Source organism: Petaurus breviceps, unplaced genomic scaffold (assembly GCF_028583685.1).
Source record: "Petaurus breviceps papuanus isolate PSGF00001 unplaced genomic scaffold, PetGlider_PUasm1.0 91041, whole genome shotgun sequence".
Taxonomy (NCBI): Eukaryota; Metazoa; Chordata; class Mammalia; order Diprotodontia; family Petauridae; genus Petaurus; species Petaurus breviceps.
In genome coordinates, this window is record NW_027187400.1 from 1,059,616 (window position 1) to 1,081,965 (window position 22,350).

At 38.1% G+C, this 22,350-nt stretch overlaps 1 protein-coding gene and 1 pseudogene across 20 annotated transcripts in view; one reads left to right on the plus strand and one right to left on the minus strand.

Annotated features, from left to right (window-relative positions):
* The window catches only part of PUM1 (pumilio RNA binding family member 1), a 175,783-nt gene that overhangs the window by 37,689 nt on the left and 115,744 nt on the right, over nt 1-22,350 (plus strand). For all 20 annotated transcript variants that reach the window (XM_069079481.1, XM_069079488.1, XM_069079489.1 and 17 more), the window contains exon 3: nt 20,348-20,416. In XM_069079481.1, coding sequence (XP_068935582.1) covers nt 20,348-20,416 — 69 coding nt within the window. The remainder of the gene's footprint in view (nt 1-20,347; nt 20,417-22,350) is intronic.
* On the minus strand, nt 11,204-12,374 carry LOC138153941 (large ribosomal subunit protein uL4-like; annotated as a pseudogene).

A 22,350-nucleotide genomic window follows, 5' to 3' on the forward strand; every position in this document is an offset into this window, starting at 1 on the left:
TGATGGGAGGAACTGGCTTTCTTTTGCTCTTTTCATGTCTCCAACATAGTTAGCACAGTGCCTGGTATATATTAAGTGTTTAATAAATGCTTATTGACTGACTGACAGATCCTGGAATAACACAACTCAATACCGTATAAAAAGCAGCAACAAGGCCACCTCACCCTTCCTTCCAGAAGTGTGGTAGAGACCTGCCCTAACATCTAGTCCAAAGTCAAGAAGTGGGCTGGGAGACTGAGCCAGCCAACCAAAGAATCCCACTCTCGAGAACTTTTAAGTGAAAGAATACACAGACCCAGAAGAAGAGCATGCATGACTCCAAAACATCAGCAAGCAAAAGCTCAAGTAAAGCACAGCTTGGGCACAAATTCAGTTGGCATTCCTGGAAGGGATGAAGCAAGAATTTTAAAATGTTTTTGTCAATGAAACATTAGTACTGCAGGGAAAAATTGAAAAAGAAACGAGACCTTTGGAAGAAAGAATTGGAGAGATAATTAATAGCTTGGCATAAGCAGTAAAAACCCTTGCCCGAGTAACAAAGTCCCTGAAAATTTTGTTGTCGTTGAGCCATTTTTCGCTTGTGTCTGACTCTGTGACCCATTTGGGGTTTTCTTAGCAAAGATACTACAGTGGTTTGCCATTTCCTTCTCCAGATCATTTTACAGATGAGGAAACTGAGGCAAATAAGGTTAAGTGACTTGTCCAGGGTCACACAGCTGCTAAGTATTTGAGGCCAGATTTGAATTCAGGATGAGTCTTCCTGATTGGAGACCAGGTACTCTATCCACTGAGCCATGTAGCTTCTCTACCCCTACCCCCAATCAGAATGGACCAAATAGAAGCTTATGACCTCATAGACAACAAAAAATGTTTTTTTTTTTTTTTTGGAGGGAGAAGGTAGAGCAATTTAGGGTTAAGTGACCTGCCCAAAGTCACATGTCTAGTTTTGTGTTAAGTGTCTGAGGCTGGATTTTAACTCAGTCCCTCCTGACTCCAGGACCGGTGCTCTATTTACTGTGTCACCTAGCCGCCCCAACAAAAAGAAATGTTAAAACAAAATTAAAACCTTGGGGAAAAAAATAGAAGAAAATGTAAAATATAAAATATAGCGAAAACAACAGACCCAGGAAGTATATTAAAGAAAGAAAACATAAGTATTGCATGGATTGTACTAGGCTTCATCTTTATTATTCTTAAACATTGGTGGTTAATAAATACATTTTTTATGATATGACTTGAGGAAGCTAAAAGATCCATTTTAAGAGGAAACTAAGGAAAATTTTCTTGTGATCAAGAAAAAAATCAGTAATTCAAAATTACCTTTTCAGTATGAAATGTTGCCTTTTTTGGGGGTGTGTGTAAATCTAAATAAAATGATCTCTTTCCTCCAGTTGAAGCACTGAGAGAGTGCCTCTTTGGAGGTAGGAATCTAGTTATTACCTACTATACATTTAGCATATTTTTTAATTGATGCCTTTTGTCTTTATGCTGGAGTCACTCCTACTCCAATCGAACTTTTTTTTATAACCCAGAAAAAACAGCTGAGCACAAACATTTCTGTCAATTTAGGGAATATCTTATCATCCAGACTATTCTGTTTTAATTTTCCACATTTCTCTTTCTCTCACATTTTGTTATCTTTTTTCTGGGACCTTCTTTCATTAGTCTTATCAATTATACCAAAAATCTTTAAATTTTTAAATTAAATTTTATTTAAAAATTATTAATCATATGTTTTTTCCCTCCCTTCCTTTCCCTTCTTCCTCTAAAATAAGAAAAACAAAACCTGCATAATAAACAAGCAGAGTCAGGCAAAACACATTCTCCTATTGGTGTCTCCTTTTGCATATTTTAGCTCACCACCTCTGTCACCACAGTTTCTGAAGAATTGAGAATGAGTGTTGTACAGAGGGCAATAGAGAGACAGCTGAGAGATGTGAGCATGCTGTACCTCACAACTAATGAGGATTGAAGACCCAGATTCAGAGATGTCATGGGGGATTATATGATTGAAAGAGAGGATAGACTGATTGTCAGTGCAGAGGATGAGAAAGGTCTAACTTGGGTGTCTCAGTGGTGTTTTCCTAATGTTAGGAGAAGTTGAGGAAGGTCTCCTAGCACATTGGTGGAGAACTCCTGGGAAAACATAGGTAAGATGGGCAAGTGTGGATGGCTTGCCTTATTGATGAACTCAGAAGTCCATTAAGTATTTGAATATAGAAATAGATATCTTTTTTGCTGTACTATTTTTTTTTTTTGGAGGGGGTAAGGCAGGGCAGTTGGGCTTAAGTGACTTGTCCAAGGTCACACGGCTAGTAAGTGTTAAGTGTCTGAGGCCGGATTTGAACTCAGGTCCTCCTGATACCAAGGCCGGTGCTCTATTTATTCTCTGTGCCACCTAGCTGCCCCTGTACTATGATTAAATTTCATTTAAGCACATTCTTAATTTTTATTTTAAAGAGAAGTAAAAATCAAAACTTATTCAGAAACATTTCTTTGTTTATTTCTCCTATAGATTTATTTATTTTGGGACCTATATAGTATGTTCTTTCCCAGTGTCACAAAGCTCTATGGCTATTGAAGCTTGGAGTGAGTTATTGATGTTCACAATAGCAGGTTCTTAAAAATTATTAGGTGAGAGATCCTTTCAGAATCCGTTTCTTCATTGCCACATAAACTTTGAACAGTAGACTATTAGGACAAAGGTCTAATGTGCTCAGAGGAGGAAGATATTCTGGACCCTTTCTGACTTGCTGCTAGGCCCATTGGATAGAGCCAGTTTTCATTTCATTTCAACATATAGTATATGAATTTTAGATAATCACAATACAAATTAAATTTACATTTACAAATACTTATGTGAAATGACCTTCAACAGAAACAAATCTATGACCAATTTGTATTGCCTCCCTTTGTGTACACTGTCATGATTTGTCTTTGACCCTCTGTGTATACAATTCTATTTTTAAATAATTTTTAAAATACTAATTTTAGTTACTATTTTAGCCTTAACATTGATAAAGTTTGGAACAGAAACACTCACTGAAGAATACTAGAGAGATTGGTAAAGCCAGTTGGTTTTTTAAAAATTAAGTTTTTATTGGTATCTTCTGTTTCTTACATCTTCATAGTAATCCCAAGTATCCCTCCCCTAACCCTTTCCCTTGTGACAATATAGTATTTTTTATGAGGAAAAAAAATCAGCACTACTAATCAATACATTGACAAAGTCCACAAGCCTGTGTAATGTGTGACACTTGTGGACATCCTGGCCAGGTCACCCCTACCCCCAAACATATCAAACAAATTTAGGGATAGTTTTTAAAAGAATAGGTAGACACATTTTCTGCACCTTGAGAAATTTTTCCCAGGCTGTAGGTGAAATACTGGTAGGAGCCTAAGTGAACTTCAGTTTCATGGTATTTGTGATGTTTCCATAAATCTTGATCCTTAATGACCACTTCTCAAGGGAACAGAAAGGAAAGGAACACGGTGGATTTTTATTAGTTTCTTGGGCTCTGTTGTGTGTTTGTGTGGTTGTGTTAAGTGTTTTAATCCAGAGCAGCCTGACTTTGGACTTTGGAATCATAACAGTTGAGTTCAGTTGAGTTCTGCTTTCTAACTAAATATCAGTGTGACCATGATGACCAAGTCTCTTTAACAACCACTTTGAACCTCAGTTTCTGCATTTGTAAAATTATAGTGTTAGATTAGATTATTTTAGCACTACATCCTAGGAACCTGTAATTTAACTAAGTTGCTAAGGAAACAGTAAAACTAAATTTAACTTTATTTTTGAGGACAGTTGCCTTTTTTTAATAACCAAAAAGATACCAAATTTCTTATGTAGTTTATTGTATTCTATGAAGCTAGGAAGCAGTGCAATATTCCCCCCCCTCCCCCAGCAGAAGAGTGTTTTAAAAAATACCTTTTAAAGTCTGACAATAACTTTTTTTACATGTATTTTTTAAAACTGGTTGTAGAAGTATGAGATCTTAATAGACCTTCCTGCCTTTCTTCTGGTGCTCCATTGTGGGGTATTTCTGAAGTTCAGTCAGTCAGTCAATAGAACAGCATGTTTTGAGGGCTCAGTGCTGTTGGGGACAAAGAGGTTACTAAAATTCCAGATGTGTTCTTTGCTCCCAGATAGTTTGCAGTCTTCTTGGAGAGATAAGATCTTAATATAAAAGGAGTAGGTTATGATACAAGACTGATTCTGAAATACTGTAGTATAAACCATAAGTGTTGTAGAAATTCAGGGGCAGGGGTGATCTGGGAGGAATGAAGTGATGTGTTTTTTTTTCTCCTTGTCATTCTCCATGGGAGTAGAGAGTGAAATAAAAACAAAAACTTTAACAGATATGCAGCCAAACAAAACATTTCAAATTCCTACAAAAATCATGTTCCTAGATGTGTCTCTTACTTCTTTTGAATCTGTCACTTCTGTGTCAGGGTATGTAAATGTCATTCTTCATTATCAGTTCTTTGGAGTCGTAGTTGGTACCTATGTTGGTTAGAGTTCTTAAATCTTTCAAAATTGTTTGTTTTATAATGTTTTTACAGTTTAACTTGTTATCCATATTCTGTTGACTTCATTCTGCATCAGTTCATATAAGTTTTCCAGGTTTCTTTGAGAATTGTCTCTCAGAGTACAGTAGTAGTATATTACATTTGTGTGCTGTTCCTCAGTTTATGAACATCCTCATAGTTTCCAATTCTTTGCCACTACAAAAAGGACTGCTGTGAATATTTTTGTGCATCTAGATCTTGTTCCTCTTTCTTTTGTCCGAGTATAGAGGTTGAATGCTGCTGAAAAATGTGGTTACTCATGCTTGAAGTTACTGCACTCGGTGGTCTTTGGGCCCTATTTTTTGAACTGGGGAGAATAAAGATTGAATATAGGTTTCTTAGGCATATTGGCTGAATCTCTTTTCTTGTCTAGACTTCTTAAGCCGCCCTTCTTTCTCCATGCCCTCACCTCATTACATATTTCGCTCCTATGTGTCTGTCAGCTGGCATCATAGTTTGAATGGATTTCCTCTTTTATACTCGGTGTGATATCAGCAAGTGATATTAGAATGACCTTTTTTCTCTTTTCCAAATAATTTCTTTTGGCTATATTTGAAGTTGGTATTGGAAATTAAATCACTCTTTGCAAATAAGCAATCATTTTGGTTTAGTACTCTGTTGTGAATAGGAGTCATTTATTCTTTAGGAAGGGTTACTGGCCCTCATTCATCCATTGAACAGATATTTTAGTGTTTCCTATATGCAGGCTATTGCTAGGCACTGTGGGTGATAAGATGTTATCCTTGTGCCTCATGGAACTTAGATTCATTCTTGTTTGGGAGATAGGTTACGATGAAAGGTGGAAACATTGAAATAATAATCATCGCTTACTTAAGATGTTAAGAAGTTCTTTTAGGGATGAGTATTGATCTCGAAGGCAAAGGTAGTCTGTCCTGTCTTCCTTATCACCTCCCCCCTCAAAACAGCAGTGGACTGACAGTACTAATTGCTAGATGCAAAAGGAAGTAAACTCTCAAGCAAAGTGAAATTGTCAGAGCCCAATTTCTTTGCATTTTTTTTCTTCCTCTTTGTATCTGCCTAATTGAAAGAGCCTAAGTCCACATTATTTCAGCATGGTCATGTAATGTAATGAACGTTGTGGACAGGTGGCAGAACAAAAGTGGGGCAGTGTGTTTCTATTACAATGTGCATAAATGGATTTTCAAAATGTACATAAAATTCTAAAATTCTGTGGCCTTTTCACTTGTAATGTTTTGGGTTCCTTTTTTTGTTTTTTGTTTTTGATCTTGGGAAGTACTACTGTCTACACTGTGTAGGATGCATGTGGGCAAGTTAGTTCCTTGTTTGGAAAATCAGGGGGTTGGACTAGAATAGTTATTAACCTTGGTCCAAAAGTGGGGAACCTGTGGTCCTCTAGGTCCTCAAGTGTGGCCCTTTGACGAAGTTTGGATTCGGTTAATGGGCTGCATTTGAGGACCTAGAAGATGGTTCCCCCCAGTTGGGTCTGTGGACTTATTTAAAAAACTTAAAAAAAAATATATATATATATATATATATATATATATATATATATATATATATATAATTGGTTTCCTCTGTGAGCCTATGGATTTTATTTTATGAATTTAAAAAGCTTATTCTGAGAAGGGGTTCATGAGTCTCACCAGACTGCTAAAGGGGAATATCTGTCTGTAACATGTCCCCCCCCCCCCCAAAAAAAAATTCCTAAAATAGAAGGTCTAGCTCTAGTCTGTGAAGTCTGGTCATATAATAGCTAGCTATAAATATGAGATAATTTTGAGACAACCAGGCTTCAGTTGATATCATGGCTTGATTTCATTGAACATCTTGGTCAAATGTCATTTGAAGTGTATTAACCTGTTTGTAACTGATAGTGTGCTTCAAATGATAAAGGTGACAGTAGGACTTAATGATTAATAGCCCTTTACAGAAAGAGTCATGGTGACTTTGGTGTACTCTGGAATATTAGAAATGAACTAATACAGTGTCATCATTAGTTAATGGAACAATACCTTTGAATGCTTATGCTGGAGCTTTTCTAGTTACTGGCAGGAAGCTGCTTGCTTCATAGCTCCATCCTTCCATCTCCAGTTACCATTCTCTAGTCTTGATCTACCCCAACAATTGTACACAGAGCTACCATACCTAGGGAAATTCTCATTCAAAGTGCCAGGTGGCACATCTTTTCCAACCTAAAACAATATTGTTTTTACAGTACTTTGAAACAACTTTGAAAGGCTTAGGAGCTGTGATCTTAGAAATGACCAGCATGATTCCAGAGGACTAATGATAAATCATGCTACCCACTTCTTGACAGAGAAGTGAAAGACTCAGAATGCAGAATGAGACTATCTGTATTATATCTGACATGGATGATGTAGAAATTTGTTTTGCTTCATTATCCATGTTTCTAATGGGCTTTGTTTTTAGTTTTTTTTTTCTCAGTTCGTGTGGAGTGAAAGAAGTCTGATTATTGTCGATTAAAAAAAAAAGTAGAAGGGTTGTGTCAGTTTTAAGGAGATTGATCAACTCTTTCTCAGAATGGAACCAAAGAGCAGAAAATTTGGATCATGTAGTAGATTTTGAGATGTAGAGGAAGGTCATGTTAGATGGCTTCTATTTTTTTTTTTTTTGGTGCAGGCTGATTACTCTGCTGAGAGAGAGAGTGATGTGTGGGTTTGAGGAAAGAAATAACAGTTTCATCTTCTGAGAATTGTCATTTGGGTCTCTCTGGGGTTGATAGATAGCTCTGGTGAGATGACTTAACATGATTTTGTTAAGGATCCATGATTGTGGAACTTCCTCCAGTGGTGTTCAGCATCCTGGAGAGAGATTAGGACACATGTATCTATGGTTGGTGGTTGGCAAGATATGCTGGGGATAGGACCAGGAGACACAGGGTTCGGAGGTAGGATAGTTCCACTAAACTAGTCAACAGTAGGTTAAGACTATTTGTACTTGCAGCTCCTGGGGGATTTTTTTCTCAGAGCCTTTGCCATTTCCTCAGAATAGCTTGACTGGTACTCCAACTCTCAGATGAAGTTGGGAAAAAGTCCATAAAGCAAATCAGCTTTAATTGACTGCAGGTTCGTATTCTCCATTTACAACTATGCCTGAGCATAGTTTTTCTTAGTAAGATAGTTTTCCTTTTTATCTCTATTTCTTCTAATCTTTTTTGACCTCAGTACCTTCCTCTTTTTTCATTCTTCCTTCTTTTGTGATACCTTAATTGTGATAATAAGTTTCTCTTTAATAAGATAATAGATAATAAGTTAAATAATAATTATAAATAATAAAATAAAGATAATGAGTTATCTTTACTTTTACTTCACTTTCTTGTCCCTCTCTGTAGTCTCTGCAGGGATGAGATTATTCTTTGGATTTTTAAAATCTTATTTTATCTTGTTTTTAAATTGTCTTCTTTTATAGCAGAGAAGTGAAAAATAAGTTCAGCAAAACTAATTAAGACCACAGATCAAGTTGGATGCAGTGTTTTATAGCCATAGTTCCCTATTTCTGAAAAGAAGGGTGGGTGGTGTAGTCTTATTTCTTCTTTTTTTTATTTTTTTTGGAGGGGGGGAAGGCAGGGCAGGGTTAAGTGACTTGCCTAAGGTCACATGGCTAGTAACTAAGTATCTGAGGTTGGATTTGAACTCAGGTCCTCCTGACTCCAGGGCCAGTGCTCTATTCACTGTGCCATCTAGCCGCCCCCAGTCTTATTTCTTCTAATTGAAATAAAATTGGTTATTCTAACTACACTACATTCAGTTTGGATTTTTTCGTATTATTTTTCCATGGATATTATTGCAGTAGTATATTTTGTTTTCCTGCTTTTACTTAACTTCACAATACTTCACAGTATTCTTAATAGTCATTATTTCTTACTGTCTAGTAATATTCTATCATATTCACATACCTTAATTTGTTTCAACTTTCTTTAAATGATGGGCATTTATTTTGTTTACAGTTTTTTGCTATAGCAAAAATTGCTGCTAAAACTGTTTTGTTATATATTTGCCTTTCTGTTTGACATTCCTGAAAGAGATTTTTCTTGTGCTATACTCTTTTTATCTGTAAACTAGAGCCTTTGCTTTTCTCTTTCATGAGAAATGTTGTAATGGAAGAAATATCTGTGGGGTGGGGAGGGCATTTTTAACCCTTTCCCTCTTTTCAGTATTTAAAAAGGTAGTGGCAGTGAATGGAATTTAGGGAGACAAATTTAGGCTTCAGTAAGCAAAAAATTTTACCGTTAGAGCTGTCTGAAATGAAATGGATTGTTTTGGGAGCTAGTGGTTTTCCCCATGAATGGAAATCTTACATTGGAAAGTAGGTATTACAGACATCTTCCTGCCTGAAGCATCTTCAGATAAAGAGATTCTGCAGTTAAGGTTGTCTCCATTACCTTGCCTATGTTCTCTTCCTGCTCCCCCATTTCTTTCTTCCTTTTCCTGACTGAAATGAATTTTTTTTTCTCTTTTCTTAGTAATTTTTCATTTCTCTTCTTGATTACCTTTGTTATTCATTGGGTTATAATAACTCAGTAATATTCCATTATACTTTTTTTAGTTCCCTTCTTAGGCAGTTGACACATACTTTGTTACAGTTTTTTTGCTACATTAAAAGTTGTTCTTAAGTGTCTCTCTTTGGGATACATGTCCAATATTGGCTGGACAGTTTAGTCCCTTTTTGTGAATAGGTTCACAGGTCTTCACAGGTCTACCAGTACTATAGGAGTATGTTTGACAGTTTGCAGTGTTTTGATTATTTATCCTCTTTCAAACTATTTAAGTTATTGGCAAGGTTATTAACAAGATGTTTTTGGGTATGCAGAGGAGAAGTTTACAATTGTTGAAAAGTGCAATACAATTCTTGAAATACATTTTACCCTTTGTTCCTTCTGTCCATCAGTATATCCACATAAGAGAAATATGTGTTGATTTATTCATCTACACACACCTGAATGTGCTTGCATACATACATAATGCTTATATAAACATACATATATATTCATTCATCCTTTATTTGGTTTTTGGCCACTGGGTCATTTTTCGTTCATTTGATATATCAATATAAATTGTTATTCTGATTTCTTGAGTGACTGGATCTCCTTGAGAAGGATATTTAGTATTGCGAACCTTGATGTAATCATCGAAGTATCATCAGTCAACAATTGCACCTATAGGGTAATTCTTTTCATTTGAACTTTGGCCAAGACTTCGGTCTTGATAGAGGCAAATACCTTTTCCCTTTTGCATACCTATCTCGATATTGATGATCAGAGGTAGTAACTGAATCACATTCTAGTTATATCTGTCAGAGAATCTATTATCTTAACATGTATTCAGTTGTTGTCGTTTTTTAGTCTTGTGTCCCCATTTAGGGTTTTCTTGGTAAAGATACTGGAGTGGTTTGCCATTTCCTTCTCCGGTTCATTTTACAAATGAGGAAACTGAGACCAACAGAGTTAAGTGACTTGCCCAGGATCACATAGCTAGTAAATGTGTGAGGCCAGATTTGAACTCAGGATGAGTCTTTCTAACTTTAGGCCCAGCACTGCACTGGGTGCCCTTTAACATGTATGGAGTAATAATAAAAAAAGTGGACGCATTTTGTTAACATTAATCAATAAACACCAAAACAATACTTCCCCCTTTACTTCCTCCCCATTCTCCCTCATGTTGCCTGACTGTTTTTATGGATTGTTAACAGAAAGAAAGGGTGTGTTCTTGAACTTGAACTTGCTTACTGAAATAAATTTTTTTTCTCTTAGTAATTTTTCATTTCTAGAACTAACTAGAAATGAACTAACATTGGCCATAGGTCTCCTTGCAATGTTAACTTTATGTACATTGTTGTGCATAATACAAAGTGTATTGTTCTTTTGATTTTGCTTTCTTTACCACTTCCTACTAGTCTTTTCTCTGAACTCTTTAATATGCATCATTCATTTTTAAATATGTCAAGATTTTATAATTTGATCATTGTGGGAACTCTACTCACCAAGATCAGGAACCTGTTCCAGAATAATGGGAGCAACCTTTAAAGATAGTGTTCTGTTAAATCAAGTGTTTTTTGGAGGTACCAATAAACAACAAACATAGTGGAATCTAGTTTATTTCAAAACTTTTTAGTCATTTGTTTTGAAGACAATCATATGAAAAAGCCTTCCAGCTGCCTTCTCACATTTTCAATAAGATGAGAGAGAGATGAGAGACAGAGAGAGAGAGAGAGAGAGATTTTGTTATAGATGAAAAAGAAGTAGCACATGTCTGAACACTGTGCTTTGAGTGTAATATTAGTATTAGTGGTTGCGCAATTACACTGTTGAGATGTTGAGCATTAGAGGCCTTTTTCACACAAACTGTTCCACCTATTCTGTCCTCTATCCTAGCTTTATTCATTTAATTTTTCTTTTTTTAGACCCAAGTGTAGGTCTTTATCCATATCAAATTTCATTTCCGTAGATTTGGCCCAGTATTCTAGCCAAGCTACATTCTTCTCTACCTATTCCCCGCCCTCCCCCCCCAATCACTTTGAACATTTATTCTTTAGAAATTAACAATACTGACATAACGGATTGTGGCCCCTTGGATAAATTGATATGCTGAGTTTCTGCCGAGTGGCAGATTTTTTCCTCCCCAGGGGGTTTCCTTTTTTTTTTTTTTTTTTTTTTTTGCTTTTTGGAAGGAAGAAGGCAGGGCAATTGGGGTTCAGTGACTTGCCCAAGGTCAGATGGCTAGTAAGTGTCTCCAAGGGTTTCTTTTCAGCTACAAGCTTCTTTTTCATAGGTGTCTTATGCTGCTGGAAGCTTCTTCAAGCTTCTTTTCTGCAACTTTCTTCTGCCCTGTAATCTTCTTTGCTCTTCCAAACTTATTACCTGCAAGCTTCTTCTTCTTATCCATCCCTTTCTTTGCCTCCATAAGCTTCTTTAGTATGGCAGCTTTTTTGTTTTCTCTGATTCTCTGACTCTGCCTGGTGTAGAATTGTATTTCAGCACATTGTCTTGGTATTTGGGTTCAGTTTCACCATACTTGAATGAGTGCTTCTTGAGTACTTGTTGATGACTCTTTTTTTGTGGTTCATGGAGGGCCCTCTGGATCTCTAGGCTTTTCAGAATCCTAGTAAGGTCTTTGTTGATCATCTTGTGTGTGGAAAGATTGTAGTGACTCTTCAGGGTAGCAGGCCTGTGCTGTGTTACCATACAGATCATCCAGCTTGTGCAAGACACTTTCAGTCCAAATACAGAAACACCCTATTGGCCTACCAGGAACAACTCAAAGAATTCACTTTGCTCACATTAAGATAACACCAGGAATGTTTCTTAAGGCCTCGATAATGCTATTGTCCTCATTATAGGTAGTCCTAGGTTCTCTACACTGGATCTGATGGTTCCTGAAGCATGCCTTCAGCTTCCTTGGGCTTCTTAGACCACTAGAAGAAGTTGTGGCACTTCTTCAGTTCTGTGACCTTTTGACATGACCCAGTGCTAGCAGGGCAGAGGCTGCCAATGCAGAGCAGATGGCATGAGTTTTTGTGTTGTGTTTACCCTGTGTTGCAAGTGGCACCAGGTCTTGCTGGGAGCAAACATGGGACCTGAATATGAAGAATTTGAGCAACAGCTCTGCCAGCTCCCCAAATTCAGCATTGCTCTAATGACTTGCTAATTCACTGACGGCATAAGCTTGCCAGTTCTTTTTTTTTCTCGAGTTGGTAGGAACAAAATTCACAATATCTGTATGAATTGGAGGCTTAAAGATTGCAGACAAGGTAACATTAGTGCCAGATACTTCCCATTTTTCAGAGAACATGGATATCAAGGGATATACACATTTTTAATGTATACATTTATATACTTATTTATATATGTAAACATATGTTTACATATTTTAAAGTCATTTTTCTGTCATTAGGCTTATGCTCTCAGCTGTTAGGTGGAATATGACAAAGGGCGATACTGGGAGTAGGCTTGGATTTTGGGAAGAATAGATGGGAGATAAGGGGATAGTCTTTAGAGTTTATAGAGAAAGTAAGTGGTTGGAGAGCTGTAGTCCCAGAGGTACTGTTCTTCAGGACAACAGGTCTCAGGTCAAAGGTCAATTAGGTCAATCTGAGAAAGAAGACTTAGTAACAACTAGCTTAAGTTCTTTTATCCAGGAACCACTTGGCCATGGTGTTATGACTCCACATGGTGACTTGTCCAGGGTCACATGGTTAATAAGTGTCTGAGGCCAGATTTGAACTCAGGGAAGATAGGTCTTCCTGACTCCAGGCCTGGCCTTCTATCTGCTGTGCCACTCAGCTACCCAAGAAAATACAGGTGCTCCATCAGTCACCACCAATACCATCCATATGTGGAATCATCAGTTACAGCAAATGGAGACGTTCTGAATGTTGTGGATAAGTTCCCTTACCTTGGTAGTATGCTCTCCACTTGATAATGAGACTGTATTCCTATGAAACCTGGACAGTCTACCAGCACTATGCCAGGAAGATGAATCACTTCCATTTGAATTGTCTTAGGAAGATTCTGCAGACCACCTGGCAGAATAAGGTACCAGACACTGAGGTTCTTTCTTCAACTGAACTGCCAAGCATTCAAACTCCACTTCAGAGAGAGCATAACTCCACTGGACTGGCCATGTTGTTCAAATGCCTAATGTATGCTTGCCAAAAAGACTACTTTATAGAGAACTCACACAGGGTAAGTGTTCACGTGGTGGTCAGAAGAAGTGATGTAAGGAACACCTTCAGAATTTGTCTTAAGAACTTTGGAATTGATTGTGTGACATGAGAGACACTGGCACAGGACTGCTCAGCATGGTGTGCCCACATCAGAGAAGGTGCTGTGGTTTATGAGCAAAGCAGAATTGAAACAGCTTAAGAGAAATGCAAGATGTGCAGTTTTAGAGAATCTGCCCCAGATGTCTGCATGGATTATTTGTGTCAGACCTGTGGTAAAGCCTTCGTATTGGTCTGATCAGCCATGGTTGAATACATTGAAACTTGACTCTAGCATAGTGATGTCATTTTGGTCCTCTTTGAGAATGAAGGACAACAATCATCACTCCACATGCTTTGAAATGTAGAAGAAAGGGAGTTAGTGAGTTATAAGCTTCAGGAATCTCTTCACATTTACCAGCAAGAAAGGTGCTCTGATTTGGAGAAATTCATACCAGCTGCATACACATGCATCCCTAAGTACACACAGGCACGTGCTTGCATGTACAGGTATATTCATCTCTTTGTTTCTCACAGCAAAGAGTGACTGCTTAAATTCAGCATGACCTGACAGGAATGTTTATTATAATCTCTACTATTATCAATTCATTGGGTACACTTCTGTTGAATCTGGTTCTTAGGAAGTGGTGTCCTGAGTGTGACTAGTATTGATTATCACAGCAGATATTGCTATCATTAGAAATGGCTTTTGATTTAGACCTTAGTCCCTTTTGATTATTTGGTATGGTTCAGTTTATTTGAGCCTTATTAACCTTGGGTGAACTGACAAAATCAAATTTCTTGATTTTTTTTTTTTAGATCAGAACTGGACACCAGAGTGGAGGTAATTATAACAATATTGAGGCTTTTTTCTCAAAACTCCATTGACAAGCAAATAGGCTTGTGGTGGGGGTTCGTAATGAGGGCTCTGTGTATAGGAAATGGGAGTGAAGGAAAGAACGACAAAAACCTATATGTGTTTGGAGGAATTATAGAGAGGTAGATGATTTATAAGGGAGTAGGAGGGCAAGGGATAGGACCTAGAAAGTAAACAAGATGGGTAGTTGTGGCAGAAGTTTTGAGGGGCAGAGAAAGAAAGGAAATGGGACAGAGATGATCCTTGTAGAAACATACATACCACACACAATGAAGCAGTTACAGGTTTGCCTGTATTCTTGGTAAAATGTTGGAATTAGGAACCAACAAATAGAAGCCAGGAGGAGTGGCTGCTGCCGCTGATCTCATTAAGAGACTTGAGAGTAAGGGAGCCTGGGAGCGGTACTGCGGTCTTTGGGCTGATGCTTAGAGCACCCCAGCAGTGCTGTCAGTTTGTGGTGAGGCTGGCAGGGGTAGGGAGCTTTTGGCCTCAAGGCCATATGTGGTCTTCTAGGTCTTTGGGTCTGATCATTTGACTGAATCCCAAGTTTTACAGAACAAATCCTTTTATTAAGGGAATTTGTTCTGTGAAGTTTGGATACAGTCTAAGGAGGGCCACACTTGAGGATCTAGAGGGCTGCATGAGGCTGAAGATTCCACATTTCTGGAGAAAGCAGCTCTGGAGGGGAGCTGTGTGGTGGAGGGTGCATGGGGTGGGATAGACAATGAAAGCTAACGAGGAAAGCAAGAGACCACTGGAGAAGGTTCTCTTTTTGTTTAACAAGCATTTATTTTTTCTGCTCACCTTCCCCTTCTTTGAGAAAGAACAAAAAACTCTAGTAATAAGGATGCATAAGTCAAGGAAACGCCCTCCTCTCTCATCCCCCCCCCCCCCCCATTGACTGAACCCAGAGATGTGTGCCTTGTTTTGCATTTTTAGTCTGCCACCTGTCATTAGGCTATGGAATGTTTATGCTTGGGTAGTCCTCTGGAATTGGGCTTGGTCTTTGCTGCTGAGAGTTCTTATGTTTAAGAGTTGTGCTTTTTTACTGTTGTATATATTTTTCTAGTCCATCTCACATTACTCTCTCAATTGATGAGTTGCCCCCGGTAGTTTCTTATGGTACAACAGTAGTCTTCAATTATGGGGATCCCTTTGCTTTCTGGTTCTTTGTCATCACAGAAAGTTTTGTGCCTGTGGGTCCTTGCCCTCTTTTGCTCTCAAGGTATAGGCCTGGTAGTGATATTGTTGGTTCTGAAGGTGCACCTAGTTTTATAACTTTGAGTGCATAGGCCTAAATGACTTTTTAGCCTAGCTACGTGTGCAGAGTTGGGCCAGTTGACAGTGTTGCCAGCAGGACATCACTGTGCTTGTTTGTCTGCACCACCTTCCACATTTGGTGTTTTCATTTTTTTTCTTTGACAGTCTGATGAATGTGGAGTGGCACTGCTACATTGTCTTAATTTGTATTTCTCTATTAGTGGTTGGTAGCACTTTTTTATGTGCCTATTGATAGCTTGGATTTCTTCTTTTGAAAACTACCTTTTCAAATCCTTTTGACCATTTATCAATTGGGAATCCTTATGAAGATTCTCCTGATCCATATTCACTATAAGTAGGTCAACAAGTATGTTTGATAATCCTGCTATAGTAGCTGATAATCATGATTGTTTTGTGTCCATGACTGCTTATTAACTGAGTTATGAAGCTTATTGAGTTGTCTTGCTGTGATTCATTAATGGAACTGACTGTGGATTGGACCATTGGATTACACATGATTGGGGGGGAGGTAATTATTGTGAGCTGTTTTCTTTTGCTCTATGCTCAATTGGGTGATCCTTATTTTTGAAATTTATATGATTTCTTTATGTCCTGCTTTTTAATTGTAGTAGAGAGCAGTGATAATAAGAGAATTCATTTTATGTGTGTTGATTTCCCCATCTGTAAATTGAGGTTGGACAGAATATCTTAGCCCCCAGGTAGGATTCCATGGCACTAAGAATTTTAAAAGGGTTTTTTGTGTGCCAGCCATCTTTGGGATAGAAATCAGGAGAACAGTCCCTCCCCACAAGGAGCTCATGTTCTTAGTAAGAGGAGCCCTTATTCAATCAAGCATCTCTTGCTTTTCTCATTACTAGCTTTTCTTTTGTGTTCTAAAAAGGTAGAGCTGCAGTGCTCAGAGTCTCAGTACTCATTTGCTTGTTTTTTTCTTTCTCTTCATATGCTCTGTTTGACTTCTTGCCTACCTTAAGGAAAAAAGAGAAACTGGCTAGAGTGCTGGTTTTCTTCATCCAGCTGTCAGGTAAATGCGCCTTGATTTTTAGGGCATTTTTGAGCCTCAGTTGAAAATATGTTTCAAGGGGTGGCTAGATGGCGCAGTGAATAGAGCACCAGCCCTGGAGTCAGGAGGTCCTGAGTTCAAATTTGGCCTCAGACACTTAACACAAAAACTAGCCATGTGACTTTGGGCAAGTCACTTAACTGCAATTGCCTTCCAAAAAGCAAAAAAGAAAAAGAAAAAAAGGGGGTGGCTAGGTGGCGCAGTGAGTAGAGCACCAGCCCCGGTGTCAGGATCTGGTCTCAGACACTTACAACACGCGCACACACACACACACACACACACACACACACACACACACACAACTAGCCGTGTGACTTTGGGCAAGTTACTTAACCCCAGCTGCCCTCCAAAGCCAAAAAAAAAAAAGTTTCAGCTTGACTTAAAGGACTATATGAATACAAAGATTTCTGGAAAACCTCCCCTAAAACTACTATTTGTGACATGAAGATTCCAGTTGTTTCATGTGGCCTCTTGTGAGTTTGCAGAGAGCTTCCTGTCCTATCCCACTCTGATTGGCGTAATTTTAGCAAATAGTCACATTTAAATGATGCAGCAAACATCTTGTAATGGGATCAAAGTTCCTGTTTGAAGGCCATTTAACTCTGATTACTCTACAATAACGAGCTTTGTCTCCTTATCCTCAGATTGCAGGTTTTAAAGTTTCAATCTGAGTGTTATAATTTTATATCATTTAGTCCTTTAGTCTGAATACCAAAGTCATATTCAACATATGTATCCTAATATTTCAAAGGTTTAGTTTTTAACTTAGTGTCAGTACTCTATTTTGCAAATACGATTCTTCCTAATTAGATGTTTTTATTTTGTCTCTCAATAATTTGCATGGTATTAATCCTGTATACATTAAAACAATTTGCTTATTCAATTCCAAATACATCTCCCATAGCACCTGGCACACAGTAGATTGCAGGTAGTAAGTGCTATAGTAATGTTTTCTGAATGAATGAAACTATTCCCCCCTTTTTTACTCTCAGATGGTTTTCCATCTTCACATACCCTTGCCCTTGTCTCATTAAATTTTAGAGTTTTGTAGTTGGAAGGGATAGTATAATTTTACAGATAAAGAAACAGAGTCCAGTAGAAGTCAAGTGATTTTGTTTAAAGTTAGTAGTAGATTTGAGAATAGAAATGAGATCACTTGATTCATGGTCTAGTTTCTTTTTTCTCTCTAAACCATGGGACTTCATTCTTGATGTACCAGCAAGTAGCCAAAACCTTTGGTGGAGGGAATTGATAGAGGTAGCTTTGGGGTCAGTAGATCCTCAGAATGGGAAGTGGGATAATCATAGAGCTTATATTATGAACAAGAACCTGTTAACCAGATTGAATCTGAGGGCAGGAGTACACCAGTTGAGGGTGAACAGAGCAAGGATCCAGGTATTTGTTTTACTGTTCTCCATTAACGTAGATTCTAGAATGAAAGAGTATGGTAGAAGGAGCATTAGGTTTGGATCGGGGGGTTTGCTTACCATTTGCTATGTGTATAATGTTGGATAAGTCACTTCCTGCTTGGGGGCTTCATTTTCTTCAATTGTAATAAGTCAACAAGCATTTGTACAGTGAGACTCCTGGACCAAACTGGAACAGTTCTTTCTACATCTGTTATCCTAATCTGCTCTTTGTCTGCCCAAGGTTGAGGTCAATGATAAGACCATTACAAATCTGTGGCCTCCTTTAAGAAGGGACCAAAATCCTTCATTTCTACATGGAAAAGTCCTGCTCTTATGGTTGTAAGTGTTCCTTTGTTTACCCTTCTCCTCCCAAGCATTCTTTTGGGAACTGACTAAAGATCCCTGATGTGTAAGGAGTATTGGACCATGGAGCTTTGTAGGCTCCTTGCTTAGCAGCAGTGGATGGAAATTATAGGAGGACTGATTTCAATTCAGGATGAGAAAGAACTTTCTGTTCTGTCCAAAATTGGAATGGGCTCCGCTCATGAGTTCTCATCACTGAGGCTGATTAAACAGAGGCTGACTCTTATTAAAGAGGGGATTTACTCTTTTTAAAATGGTTTTTAAAAATTGATATCTTTTGTTTTTACATCACTTAAATTTCTCCCTATATCCTATCATTCCTCTTCCCAGATAGTTATCACACATAACAAATAATTTTTTTAATTACAAAAAAGAAATGAGAGGGAAAAATCAGTTTAACTGGTCAAGATATCAAAAAAAATCTGAAAATATCAGTAGTCTTCAACACCTCACCTGTGAAGTAGTGAATGGAACTTGGTAACCTAGTGTTTGATGAACCTAAAGACAAATTCCTTACAAAGGAACTCTGCTGGGAAAATTGGTAAGCAGTTTGACAGAAATTAGACCAATGTCTTATACTGCATTCCCAATAAATTTAAATGAATCCATGACTTGAATATTAAATAGCATATTCTGAAAAAAATGAGAAGTGAAGCAGATGACAGGCCTTTCATAGCCTTGGTCAGAGATGTGGGCTTCACTGACCCTTGAGCTCTGCTGGATGCCTTTGCAGTTCATTTCCAGCTCTGAGCATCTGTGAAGACCTCCCTCCTCCCAGATTCCCCTAGTTCTGTTCTCTTGTCCCAAACTGGGCAAATCCTAACCCCACTCCACAAGAGTCCTATTCAGCTTCTTAAACACAGCTGTCGTTTTTCCCCAAGTTACCTCTTCTCTAGGCTAAACATTACTACTTCCTTCAACTGATTCTCAGGCATGGCCTTCTGTTCCCTTATCATCTTTTTGGTCATTTTTATGTGGAGTCATTAAACAAACGCTACTTTCCTGTTCCTCGGTTGGTATTAACCTTTTAGTCAATTAGTCCCTTAATCTCCAAGCATTTATTTAGTGCCAAACACTGTGTTAGGTTCTGGGGGTAGAAATATAAGGAAGGAAAAAACCCCCAGTGCTGCAGGAGGATATATTCTAATGGGGGAGATGAAAGGTGACTCTGAAGTATACGCCAGAGAAATACAAAGTAATAACAAGGTAGCTGGGGAGGGCACTTAGCAGTTGGGAATCATGGAAGACTGTGGAGAAGATGGTGTAGGAGCTGTTTCTGAGGAAGTAAGGGATTGGTTGAAGCAGAGGTGAAGATATAGTCTTCTAGGCATATGAGGTGGCTAGTGCAGGAGTAGGAAGACAGAAGACTGAATGCTGGGTGTGAGGACCAGAGACAGCTCTATGGGATTATAGTAAGACTATGGTTGTGAGGGGCTTGAAAGGTTAGCCAGCAGAATCGCATTGCTGCTGGCACAAGGGAGACACTGGAGTTTTGTGAGTGGGGGCTTTGGTAACAGGGTAGTGGCTGCACTGCAGTGGGAAGAGGCTTGGGAAGGGAGTTCCCCCAGGAGGGCGTAGGTGGAACCTGAATGAGCCAGCATTTACTGTGGTGCTGATGGCTTAGACAGAGACCAGCTGATGGGGACCTCTTCTCTCTCCCTAGCTCTAGCAGTGTGCTAGCCTACAAAGTATTTACCTGCAAACACAACTCGGAAAACCATGGCTTTTGGAGTATGTTTGGAAAAAAGGGGAGTGCTGATGGTTCACATAACGTCTGGTATTATTATTCTTGTGATTTTGGGAATCATGATATCGAATTGTAAATTTAAAAAACTTCAGTGTTAATTACACTGCCAGTATGTATGATCTGATGGAGGGAAGTTTGGTTTGTATTTCTTCATGACAATGATTTATAGACTATTTCAAGTGGATGTTTTTGTGTCCATGATGAAAAGGTGAGTGAAAATTTGAACTTACTGATCTAGTATTTTTTGATGATATAACAACCATAGACAGTCTTTTACTTTGTGTAACAAGGATGTAAAATGAAGATGCTGACACGTACATTTTCCTTCTTTAAAACAACAGGTACGATCTATGGATGAATTGAACCATGATTTTCAAGCGCTTGCTCTAGAGGGGAGAGCTATGGGAGAGGTAAGTGGAACTGGTGTGAAGGAACAACGAGCCAGTTCTTAAGAAAGGAAGAAACTGTTCTTCCTAAAATGTCTCAGTTATGTAGCTTCGGAAGGATGTTCTTTCTTTTCTTTGTGACCATTCCTGTAACAGCCGTGGGATCAATGTAGACATTTGCTGGTGTAGCACCACATTGCCTAATGTCTTTTTAAAAATAGGGACAAACACATTAATATAGTCAATTACACTAAGCAGATTCATTGTAAAGAATTTTTTGGCAATTTCTTATAAATATCAGACCTTTAAATCTGCCTCATTTTCTAGTTGATGGGAATTTTTACAATAATAACATTGATTTTCTAATCAGAGTGTTATGATAACCTGTTTCTGAAGGTTATTGGTTTCTCTTTTGAGACCCAGAACTGAAATATATAGTGAGAAGTTGAATGCTAGATTCTTAACTTCAAATTGAATTTCTGTTGAAAGTGTATCTGGACTCAGGCCGTGAATAAGCCATTAACAAATTAGGAGTCAGGATATGGCTGGTAATAACTTCTAAGAAACAAAAATTTCCAGCTAAGTATATTTCAGTACAAGGGAATAATGTAGTCAGTAAATGAAGTTGAAATGTGTATTGCCTAAACTGTACTTCAGAAGTTTTTTTTTTCCTTTTCTAGTTGCTTGCTGATTAATTGTTTTCAGGAACAATTAGTTGTAAATGACTAGGTGGGATGTCCTTGCTTGGGATGCTCTAACTCCACTTGTGAATGTTGGGTTGCTAATTTCTACCTGGTGGCTCTCTCAGCATACTTTTGCTTTATCATTTATGTGCAAGTACTTTGCTTGGGCTGCCTGCTATCAATAAGTAATACCACCTACTGTTCTCCAAATCTTTCCTTTTCCTAGTCTTCACTAAAATTTTAATAGAAACAGGGACAAATGTTATCTTTCATATGTGTTTTTTGTACCAGCGCTGCAGAATTACTGCCCTGATGTAGCTGTGTACAGTGGATGAGATACTTGACCTCTGGGCCTCAGTTTGCTCATCTGTAAAAGAAGTTTGAACTAGATGTAAGGTTTCTTCCAGTTTTATGATCTATATGTTGATCCTGAATTTCTTGCTTGCTTTTGTATTTGGTTTCCAGAACTCTCAGTTATCTAGTTTTTGCTTCTAACTTACCACTTATGATCTGGTTGCACAATGCTGGGTTTTCTTGGTTTCTTTGGGCTTCGGTACTCAGATTTCCTGCTTGGAGTTTTTTTCTTCTATATCTCCCCTCCCCCCCCCCCCCCCCGTGCATTTTTATTGATATCTTTTGTTTTTACATCATCACTTCATTTCCCAGTATATCTCTTCCTTTCCCTCTCCCCCTTTCACTGGTATCCCTTATAATAGAAATTTTAAAAGGTTGGGGGGGGGGAGAGTAGTTCAGCAAAACCAATCAAGATGGACAGTATACATAGCTCTCTATGTCATAGTCATCCCCTGTCTCCTCCTCCCATTTCCCCCACTCCCACTTCTGCAGAGATGGGAGGTACATTTTCATAGCTCTTCTTTGGGGCTAAGCTTGGTTATTATGATTCCACAGAATTCAGTTTCTATTTTTTAAAATAATTTTTTATTGTTAGCTGGTTTTGAAATTACCTACATTTATCACTGTATTCTTTCCCCTTCATTGTATTCTGTATTTCTCTGATGTAGATCTTTTATAATACTGAATTTAAAAAACATGGATAAAGAAAAATAACGTTCTATGAAGCTAACTATCTGACCACAAAAGTCTTACTTTGCAATATTCTATACTCATGGCTGTCCTACGTTTACAAAGAAAGGGTGGGTGGGTGGGTGGGGAGCTGTTGTCTTAAATCTTTTCTTTCTAGCCAAGCTTAGTTAATATAATTTTGTAGCATTCAGTTTTGGTTGTTTTGTTGTTGATATTTTCAGTTTCCATTTT